The sequence below is a fragment of the Chiloscyllium plagiosum genome, chromosome 25 (genome assembly GCF_004010195.1).
Source record: "Chiloscyllium plagiosum isolate BGI_BamShark_2017 chromosome 25, ASM401019v2, whole genome shotgun sequence".
Taxonomy (NCBI): Eukaryota; Metazoa; Chordata; class Chondrichthyes; order Orectolobiformes; family Hemiscylliidae; genus Chiloscyllium; species Chiloscyllium plagiosum.
In genome coordinates, this window is record NC_057734.1 from 16,452,921 (window position 1) to 16,464,000 (window position 11,080).

The 11,080-nt window shown below is 38.1% G+C and overlaps 1 protein-coding gene across 1 annotated transcript; it reads left to right on the top strand.

Annotated features, from left to right (window-relative positions):
- Nucleotides 1-302: 302 nt before the first annotated feature.
- LOC122562606 (transmembrane protein 17-like) lies at nt 303-10,118 on the top strand. Its single transcript, XM_043715590.1, has 4 exons — nt 303-593; nt 1,775-1,878; nt 2,643-2,756; nt 9,567-10,118. The coding sequence occupies exons 1-4, from the start codon at nt 434-436 to the stop codon at nt 9,864-9,866; spliced, it is 678 nt and encodes a 225-aa protein (XP_043571525.1). The 5' UTR covers nt 303-433; the 3' UTR covers nt 9,867-10,118.
- Nucleotides 10,119-11,080: the final 962 nt, after the last annotated feature.

Sequence of the window (11,080 nt, forward strand, 5' to 3'; positions counted from 1 at the left end):
CCAATATCCAGGGAGGAGGAACTGTGAACGTATAAATGTCTTGTTTGGCTGAGTTGAGTTATTATTATTTATTGGTTTGATGTTAGTTATTATTTATTTAGTTAAATAGTTAGTTGAGTTTTTTATTCTATATTTTTTTGTATATATTTGTACATTTGTATTTATAATTTGTACTTTTTTCTTGTGTTCTTCTTTCTACAGTTTTAAATTATTGTTTTGTATTTGTTGTAATATTAAAAAAGCTATTTTTTCAATAAAAATAAAATTTTAAAAAGGCTGATTTTAACAATAATATACAGGTGAACGGTATAATTAATATTTTATATGGCACTGACAAATACTTCAGGGTATCAGAGTGTTTGTACGTATCTGGTGTTTTGGCTGCTGTTGCAGGAGATTACTGTATTACTGCACATCAGATGGTGCTGGGATTATGAAGGATTTAACTCAAATGGAACAGATTTCTCTACTAGCCATGTCTCTGTACTCTTCTCTGCCTCATAATATCAGTCAGAATCTGACCAACTTCAGTGGATCTCTTTTCATCAGCACTAAAACTCGAGACTGTGGCAATGGACATAACAATATTTCAGGTAAGTCACATCAGCAGAAAATGCAAATTTACACCTGTAACAACTGGTAATAACACAAAATATGACAGGCTTACAGAAGGAGTTCCCATGCACAGTCCTAGCAATAACCCAGACTGACAAACATGGCAATTTAACAGGGAACTCCCATAAAATATTGGCAATAACCCAAAGGTCTATGACAGCATATGTTTGTGCAGGAAGGTGCAACAACACCAGCTGTAACCCAGATTGTGTCTATCTCCAATGTACAGTGATAGAACTAAGAACCCAACAAGTTATAAAGAAAATATGGCAAATTATGTTACTTAGATCGTTAAAATTTAAATAGCCTAAGATAACAAATTCAGGGGTACAAACAACGCAAAGTCCTATAGGTTTATGCTACCCCTGGTTTTGCATTATAGCATTAGTATTGTACAGATTGGCCTAGAAGGTTTTATCACCATCAAATACAAATTCTATGAAATCTTACAGGGATATTTTAAAATGGAAGCTTAGATTAAGCACTAACCTGTAACTAAAACAAAAGGAACATCTTGCATTTCTATAAAGCCTTTCACGTGGACCAGGAGAAGGCAGATGGGACTAGTTTAGTTTGGGATTATGCTCAACATGGACAGGGTTGGACCCAAGGGTCTGTTTCTATGCTATGTGACTCGACGGCTGTATGTCTCAAAATCTTTAACAGCTAATTAACTATTTTTGAAGGGTAGATGATGTTTTGTTTTGCACAAATGGCAAACAATACTTGTCTCATTCATGTGCTTCTGGTTAGTGGTATAGTGTATTGGTTAATTTAGAAAGTTTTCAAAATGTGTTAACAATAGGTAATGCCATGACAATTGGCAGAACTTACTATAGAGGCCTTTTTATTCAGACCATGGAGTTTAACCAGATCACGATTTTTTTCTTATTATCTTCCATATGCCTTAATTGAATAGGATTAGTTGTGAAAACTATTAAATACGTTCAGCCCCCAGGAATAGAATAAAATGCTTTATTTAAATCATTAGCTGCTAGACATTTTCACCAGCTTTCTTGCTCTGTAACTTCTTAACTGTGTATAATTATGTGGAATAATGTGTACACATTTACAGCTAAAATGATCTTGGTTCTGTTACTACTAATTATCACAATAAAAATGTTCAATAATTCATTGAGTTGAGTTTTTCTGTTAATAGCTAATGAGGTGGTGTCCAGCTTACCCTTGCAGATGACACTGTATTTCAATGTCGTCTTCTTTCCATTCTGGTGGACATCGGAAGTGACCATGCTTCAACTTAAGGTAAACATTTGTTGTGAGGCTCTATTGATACTCCTGTATCAACCATCAAGAAGGAGCCAGATGGGATTTCTGTCAGGATTCAAAGGAAAAAAATCTAGTTAACAGTGAACAAGTCCATGAACTCGTCTACAGCAACAACTCTTGATAAAAAACGAGTGATTGCTCTAGAAAAGAGCATTAAGTTGGGGTGTGCATTTTATAGCTAATAACCAGACTTACTTAAGGTCTTTGACGCAGCAACAAAGTACAGGGAAATATTGAGAGACAGGTTACGTTTCCATTCTGAATTCACAAACATAGCTGCTACAGATAGCTATAAGGATAGCTTAAAGATAACACAGTAGCAGAAAGCCAAGATTAGCAAAACACTGGTGGAGCAATTAGTTCCAACTGATGGAAAGATTTGGAGAAAACAAATTGGCATGATGGGAGAAATCAAGATGGGAATTGGGAAGTGGGGAGATGTGATCAAGATGGAGAGAGTTTACTATGAGAGAGCCAAGCTTGGGTGGATAAAACCCTTCAACACTGAACTTTGTAAAGGTAACATTGGAATGTTGTCATTTGTTCTACTGTAGACATATAATATTAAGTAGGTGATAATTAATTAGTGGTATAGTCTACTAATTAATATAGAAATATCTATAGTTCTCATTTTTGCAGTTAAACTTAATTAAGGTTTGTTCTCAGCCCTAATTAACCATCACATTGAATTGTGATGTACTGACGAGCTCTGTCTCTCTTCACCTCCCTACCTGGAACAGTATAGCCTTTTACCAGGATACTACCAGTGGTTGCTTTTGATGGCTGTGACAATTCTCACGTTAATTGAATGTGTCCGACTTTATCTGGGCTACATGGGAAACTTGCAGGAAAAGGTGAGTGACTTAGAAATGAATATTACCATAGTTTGCTGGTTTCAGTCCAGCTGTGTAGCCTCTAACAATTGCTGCAAAAGCTGAAGTTGATTTACACACTGAGTATAAAATGTGAACCAGCAGTGTGGATCTAGCTAATTGCCATTTTGAATTATGAAAGAAATTCATAACACTGGTAATTCATACGAAATTAATGCAGCACAGTTTATTGAATAAAGTACAATGAAACCATTTTAAATCTCATCAAATTTATTCCCTTTGACATCTGATACATAGCAAAGCAGAAAATAAGAGAAGCAGTAGGCTATTCTGCCTTTTGAGTCTGCTCTGCATTTGTATTGATCATGGCTAATCATCCAGCTCAGTTCCCTGTTCATGCTTTCTCCCCATAATCTTTGTTCCCTTTAACTCTAAGAACTATATCAATCTCCTTCTTGAAAACATTCAATGTTTTGGCCTCAACCTCTTTCTGTGCAGAGATGCAGAATTCACTGAATTCATTCGGAGTCACTTTGGCTCCAGCATCATTGGAAGGATTCCACTCTGACCTGAATGTTCAGTTTGCTGGTTTCAAGAGTCTGGTGGAAACTTTGCTGGTTTCAGAGCTACCTCTCTACAAGAATCATCTTCCTGTCCATCCATTGAATTGAATATTTCATCTTCTGAATGATTTTATGACAGTTTGTGCATTAATAACATTTCATGACATGACAAGACAACAAAACCCAAAACATCAAATGGGCCAGTCAATGTATTTCCATTCTTTGTGAAGATTTTAATTATCAACTACCCACCTATTCCATTTGGCATGGAAATTATACTTGAATGGTTTGCTGAGACGTAGATTCAAAGATTGAACTACAGATGTTAAATCCCTTCATGTTTAGCACAATGTGGATGTTAATTCTTTGTAGGGTCCTCTTTGTCTCATTGTTTTGACAGGATCTGAAGATGTCAAACAGTAATAAATCACAATCTTTCTCCCCATAACCTTAGGGCACCAGAAGGCTTTCTTGTCCATCTAACCATTATCAGCAACATGCACACAAATCCTTACACAGAACGTAATTTTCTAAATGTGGTTGTGGTTGTATTTTGGAGTGTTTAACACTGGGAAATTACTTTAGACTTTAATATTGTTCAGTCAGCCATGCAGCCTCTTATGTCTTCTCGACTTTAATAGAGCTGTTTTCAAACCTTGCCACTCTGCAGCTTGGTTGCTGGGCATACGAAAACACACGGGGATTTCATTCACAACTGGTGTTTATGTTTTTTTGCCTCAGTCTAATAATGAGTTGCTAGAAACTGGTAATTATGGCAAAACCGAGCTAGTCTGTGAGCAATCTTAGCCTTTGGCTGCACAGTAGACATTTTAATTCCAGAAAGCAGCCACACCTAACTGATTGGTGCTCTGAAATCTTTGCTGGACTCGCAGTTTGATTTGACCTACTTCAGTGCTTTTGTACGCATTGCATACCTGATGGCAATGAAACCATTCTGACAATGTTTGATGACCCATTCTGATGCATTTTTCTCAAGATCACACCAGGGGGCTGCCCCCTGCTCTGATCATATATTTGGTCTTGGGCACCTTCTTCAGGGCAGACTCCTCCCTCTTCAACTCTCACATCAGCTTTTCACTCACAGCAAATTTCCTTGCTGCAGCACAGTTTCTTGACAAGTTAGCAAATTTTTAACATGAACAGCTTCATTGGTTTTGTTGGAAGCCTAATTTCTCTTCATCATTCACAATGGGGAATCTGCTTCATGCCGGTGAGCCTTAAACTGCTGTGCATCTTCTTCATAAAACAGCTCATGTCACCTCACACTGCCTCACATGGTAAAATATGCACTTACAAGGTAAATAAGTAGGGCTCAATGCTAATACAAACATCGCATATTGGAACTGCAAAAGTGGATCAACTTATGAATACATGCAAAAAATATGATTTTTGGAGCTGGACAAAGTTATGTCATTTCACACTATGCAGCACAAACTCCAACAGCTATAAGTGTTTCTCCCTGCATACTCCACTCATTGGGTAAGTCATAGAGTCATAGAGATGTACAGCATAGAAACAGACCCTTTAGTCCAACCCGTCCATGCCGACAGATATCCCAACCCGATCTAGCCCCAACATTTACCATCAACACCTGGCATTTACCAGTAGATTTACGAAATCTTTCCTATTGAAGAGATAAATGCCTTAATAAGATGGTATATTCAGACTCAACTATGACATTCCTTTGAATCAATAGGTTGCTAACAATCACTGTTGGCACTTGGAGAAAGGGCAGCTAGACCTGTAGACTTTAATCTTAAGATGATGCAGCATCTCCAGAGAAAGGATTGTTATTTTAACCTAATTTAGTCATGTATTTTTGCTCAGTGCACCAAGGCACAAATTCCAAACTGGGGAACTATAAACAACATCCTTTCAGATCCCTGCTGAACATGTAGAACAGAAAATGTGTTGCTGGAAAGGCGCAGCAGGTCAGGCAGCATCCAGGGAACAGGAGAATCGACGTTTCAGGCATGAGCCCTTCTTCAGGGCTTATGCCCGAAACGTCGATTCTCCTGTTCCCTGGATGCTTTCTGACCTGCTGCGCCTTTCCAGCAACACATTTTCAGCTCTGATCTCCAGCATCTGCAGACCTCACTTTCTCCTTGAACATGTAGAACAGTGAGAGAAATGGAACAGAATTTTTTTTAAATTCACCATGAAATATGGACGTCATTGGTTGTGTCAGCATTTAATTTCCATCCCTAGTCGCCCTTACGAAAGTGGTACTGAGCTGTTTTTTTTTAACCCCTGCAGTCCATTTGGTGTAAGTAGACCTAATGTTTCCACTACACTGCGCTAGGTTCCCCTGAGGTTCTCTACAGGTTGATCCACGTACCAATGATTTGCCTTCCAATTTCGGACTTTGTTTCAGAGCACAGAGCAAAAAGGTCTGCACATTGAAAAATAAATGGAGGGAGTATTGTGTAGACCCACATTGCTATTTGGAAGGTAGTTCTAGGATATTAACACAGCGACAGTGAAGGAATGATGATATGTTTCAGCATGCTAAGTGACTTCTAGGGGAAATTTCAGGTGGTAATTTTCCTATCTAACTGCTGCCATTGTCCTTTGAAAATAGTGATCATGGGTTTAGAAGGTGCTGTCCAAGGATCCTTGGTGAGTTTCTGCAATGCATCTTGTCGATGGTGTGCCCTGCTGCTACTGAGTGTCCACAATGGAAGGATTTGGTGCTGGACAAATGGGTTGCTTTGCCTTGAGTGGTGCCATGCCACTTGAGTATTATTAAAAGCATAGTCATCCAGGCAAGAAGGTGTATTCAATCACACACCTAACTTGTAGGTAATGAACAGACTTTGGAGAGTGGAGAGTCAGGAGGTGAATTACTCACTGCAGGATTTGGAGTCACTGATCTGATCTATTAGACACAGTGTTTATGGCTAGTTCAGTTTAGTTTCTGGTCAATAGCAATCCCCAGGATGTTGACAGTGGAGGTATCTGTAATGGTAATGACACTAAGTGTCAGTAGGCAATGGTTACATTCTCTACAATGGTCATTGCCTGGCTGTAGTACGGTGTGAATGTCTCTTACTACTTGTCAGCCCAAACCTCAATACTGACCAGTTCTCACTGCATTCGTACATAGACGGCTTCAGAGTTATTCAGAAACCAAAGTCATCTATTCTTTTGTCGAGAAATGTAAGTTCATCTTCAGTGGAGCCAAACAAAATAGGATGCATATCAAATGGAGAATTTTATTAGTTCCATTGATTCAAGGCATTAAGAAAATATCCATAAACATGCAGAATACGACAATAAAATAAAATCTCCCTGTATAAAAATTCAGAATGTGTGAGTTAATTCTGCTTGCAACAACTGTCAACCAGCAAAACATGCTTACCTCATTATCTGAATGCACTTCCTAAATTCACAACTTCTCATGAAATTTAACACTCTAATAAAATGTCTAAGTTCAGAAAATTTCAGTTTACAGTGTTTAGAAAAAGGATGATTTTGAAGAAACAGAAAATGCTTTAAATATCTGAAATTAGCAATTGAAAGATAAAATTGGTTTGTTTTGGACATTTAGTTTTTTTTAGCAATCTTTTCTTTAATTCAAATATCTGGCCTTTAGGATTTCTGTCTATTTAATGCAATCAGCAAATATTATGTGACTTTAAAATTGATTCCAGTTGTTTATTGTAAAAGGAATCCTATTATATGTATATTTGAGTAGTGGTGAAAGAAGACACATTTTGTTAAAGCTCTTGGTCTTGCACTCAACAGGATATTCATACGGATACTACAGTAAAGGGGGAACAACACCATATAGGATATGAGAAAAGGGTATTGATTTGTTGGCAAGTGAATTTGCATTGTAAGGGAATTGCTGTAAAGAATGTTCAGTTGGATGATGACTGACAGTCAATTGCTAAGCTTCGCTTAATCATAAACCAAGCATGTTGACTCTGATTGTAAAGCATTTCCCTGAGGAATGAACCAAAATATGTCGGCCACCTATTTCGTCAAGTTGAAAGAGATACTGAGTGTGTACATGGTCTTTCTATCTGCAAAGATAAGGACCTTATGTGAATGTATATACATGGAGCTTCTAGTACTTGCAAGCCTGAGTGACAATCTGAAATGGTTGCCAATGTAATTCTTCATGCAGTCAAGGTTATTTAGCAAATGTTGTTCATTTGCAGAATCAATGTAATGTTGGACAACATACATTGGGTATTCATGATATCTTTCCTTTTGTGAGCAGCCAAACAGATACAATTGATTGTCTGTTACAGCCCACCAGCCTTTGGGACATATTGTCTACTTACCAAGTGTCACTGAAATTTCTATACATTACTCTTTTGTATGTAGCCAAAAAATGTCTTGTTTTGCAAGCAGCATCCCGTAACAACTCAAGGTGTAACTGTATAGCAGCAACATGGAATAGCCTGCTGCTCAAATGCTTTTTGAAATCCCCTTCCATGGTAATCAGAGGCAGACTGTGCACGTATCAGAATTGAATGTGACATCCTTAGGTCCAGTCATGAGTTTGCATGACGTGCAGCAAGAAATGATCAAATCAAAGTAGCTATTATTTCACAAAATAGCTTTTATGTGTCTTATTTCAGTATTAAGCTTGCACAATGAGCAAATAGCTTGGACTGTATTTACAAGGTTGCTGAATTAGCCAAATGGATAGTGTGTGTAGAACTGTAGGGGTACCAAATTCCATACTGACAAATGAGAATAGGTTCACAGTAGTCAATGGTAGAGAGCCCATAGTAGATTTCTCAAAAGAAATCTCAAACATTTGAGCAACAGTGTGCTATTCTTGTTTGTTATGGAAGGTACACACAGGGTGCTATTCTTTGCTGACCAAAATAACATGTACACACATTGTACCTGCTTCAATTTAACCAAAGAGGTTACAGCCACTCTCTGGTTCATTCTTCAGGGCAATGCTTTGACCAACTGAGTCAATCAGTCTGGTTTAATGTATACAAAACTTGACAGTTAAGTGCCAATCATCATCTAACTCGTACATTCTCCATGATAATACCCCTGCCAGTCAGAGCCTACTTGCAATGAATCAGCTCTCTATTCTTACTCAGAATAAAACATTTCCCTATATATTGGTGATCTTGTGAATGTCTTGATGTGTTCAAGATGAAAAGGTTCAAGAAAATGTGTATTTTTTTCAGTAATTATCAAGGACTACCAAATGATGATCTGTGCAGATACATCTCAGTTTTGCAGCTCAACCCAATTGCAATTCATCCCTATCCTGATTGATAGATTAAACTGAATGGCAACCACAAAGTATAAATGACCTATTATAGAGTCATAGAGATCCACATATGCAGGACTAAAGGGAACCCCCGATGAAGAAGCAGCGCTCCGAAAGCTAGTGCTTCCAAATAAACCGGTTGGACTATATTCTGGCATTGTGTGATTTTTAACTCTGTAAAGTTATACTGTAATACTATAGATAAATTGTTCTTTTGGGGAGCTAGTGCTGAACATAGCAGGCTGATTGGCCTCCTTCTGTGCTGTAACTATATTATGATTCGGTACAGCCTGAATATTAGCTAGGGAAAATTGCAATGCAGATTTATCAGAATGTTACCAGAGCCTCAAAGGTTTTATTATTGGGAAACATTATATACAGGAGCAAGTGAGGACTGCAGATGCTGGAGATCAGAGCTGAAAATGTGTTGCTGGAAAAGCGCAGCAGGTCAGGCAGCATCCAAGGAGCAGGAGAATCGACGTTTCGGGCATGAGTCCTTCTTCAACATTATATACAGTAATCTTGAATTCCATGGACTATTGAAGATGGGGACAATTTGAGCACAGCTTTCAGGATTTTGAAAGGAAGTCATTGGGTAGACAGAAAGAAAATGTTTCAGTTGCTGGAGTGTAGACCTGATGGTATCTGTAAAGTTAAACCAAGAAATTCAAGAAAAAAGTTGGAAACACATCTTGATGCAAACTTATTAGATATATGGACCTATTTCATATAAAACAAATCAGTAGATGTTGGCACAAATAATACATTTAAATCTTATCTAGCATAAGAGTTTTGCTAAGCAAGGCCTTTAAGGAGTATAAAGCCAATGTGAGTTGATAATGTAAGATACTGATCAATCATGATTAATCATGAATGATTAAAAAGGCTTGTGGGGCCAATTTGTTTTGCATGTTCCTAATGATTTAAATTTTGTTTAAAGTACTGATTATTATTGTGTGTCAGCTCCTGATCTGCCTTTTGGATTTTGACCTGCAGCTGCCAGAGTTAGCTGGATTTTGGTTGCTATCCTTCACAATCCAGCTACCTATTATTCTCTTCTTCCTCATTGATCGATCTATCATCATTTTACCCCTGGAGCAGACTATTCACATTCTCTACTTGACCTTCCTGGTTTTTGAATTGGTTGTGGGATTCCAGGCCCTAAGACAAATGACAAACCACTTTGCTACACGCTTTTACCTTCAGCACTTTCAAAAGCCAGAACATTCACAACAGAACAAAACGAGACAAGGAACAAGTATTCGACATGGGAAGAACTCTGTTTCCAATGTTTAGTGAAGTACAAACTTCCAAGAGTATTGAAGGTCCCAACCACGTTAATGCATGCAGATCCCACCATTATTCCTGTGAACTTATCCCATTGCAAATGCCAAGATTTCTGTTCTATTGTGAGGTGAATGCTGTGTGAAAGAACTGATGTTTGTTTCAGTGTAATTCAGTCAATGAGTAGGACTCGGAAAGCTTCACAGCTTTATGTATTAAACCCACAGAAAACTGCCACAATACTTTTTTCTTTAAATAAAGCCAATCTTTGTGAAAATTGAGTTGCCTATGTTGTTTGTGTATGGCTGAATTTTTAAATATTGCTTATTGAAACCATTTTTTTTGGTTCTCTCCCTTGTCCCAGCTCTCCCTGTGCCCTTCCAGACAGCTGTTCAAGTGTCTGAAAGATTGTCAGCCTAATTTGAACATACACTTCTTCTGGAATGAAAGAAATTGAGGGTTTGGTTAAGAAAAAGAAGGAAGCATATGTCAGGTATAGAGAGGATCGAGTGAATCCTTAGAAGAGTATAAAGGAAGTAGGAGTATACTCAAGAAGGAAATCAGGAGGGCAAAAAGAGGACACGACATAGCTTTGACAAATAGAATTAAGGAAAATCCAAAGGGTTTTCATAAATACATTAAGGACAAAAGGGTAAATAGGGAGAGATTAGGGCCCCTCAAAGATCAGCAAGGCGGCCTTTGTGTGGAGCCACAGAAAATGGGGGAGATACTAAATGAGTATTTTGCATCAGTGTTTACTGTGGAAAAGGATATGGAAGATATAGACTGTAGGGAAATAGATGGTGAAATCTTGCAAAATGTCCATATTATAGAGGCGGAAGTGTTAGATGTCTTGAAATGGGTAAAGGTGGATAAATCCCCAGGACCTGATCAGGTGTACCGTAGAACTCTTTGGGAAGCTAGAGAAATGATTGCTGGGCCTCTTGCTGAAATATTTGTATCTTCAATAGTCACAGGTGAGGTGCCGGAAGACAGGAGGTTGGCAAACGTGGTGCCACTGTTTAAGAAGGGTGGTAAGGACAAGCCAGGGAACTATAGACCAGTGAGCCTGACATCGGTGGTGGGCAAGTTGTTGGAGGAATCCTGAGGGACAGGATGTACATGTATTTGGAAAGACAAGGGCTGATTAGGGAAAGTCAACATGGCTTTGTGCGTGGGAAATCATGCCTCACAAACTTGATTGAGTTTTTTGAAGAAGTAACAAA

Bases quoted from the DNA above. Each gene is read 5' to 3' on its own strand.
- LOC122562606 (XM_043715590.1), top strand. From the start codon at position 434: ATGAAGGATTTAACTCAAATGGAACAGATTTCTCTACTAGCCATGTCT. The intron at 594-1,774 runs GTAAGTCACATC...TTCTGTTAATAG, and splicing joins TGGACATAACAATATTTCAG to CTAATGAGGTGGTGTCCAGC. The intron at 2,757-9,566 runs GTGAGTGACTTA...TTTGACCTGCAG, and splicing joins TGGGAAACTTGCAGGAAAAG to CTGCCAGAGTTAGCTGGATT.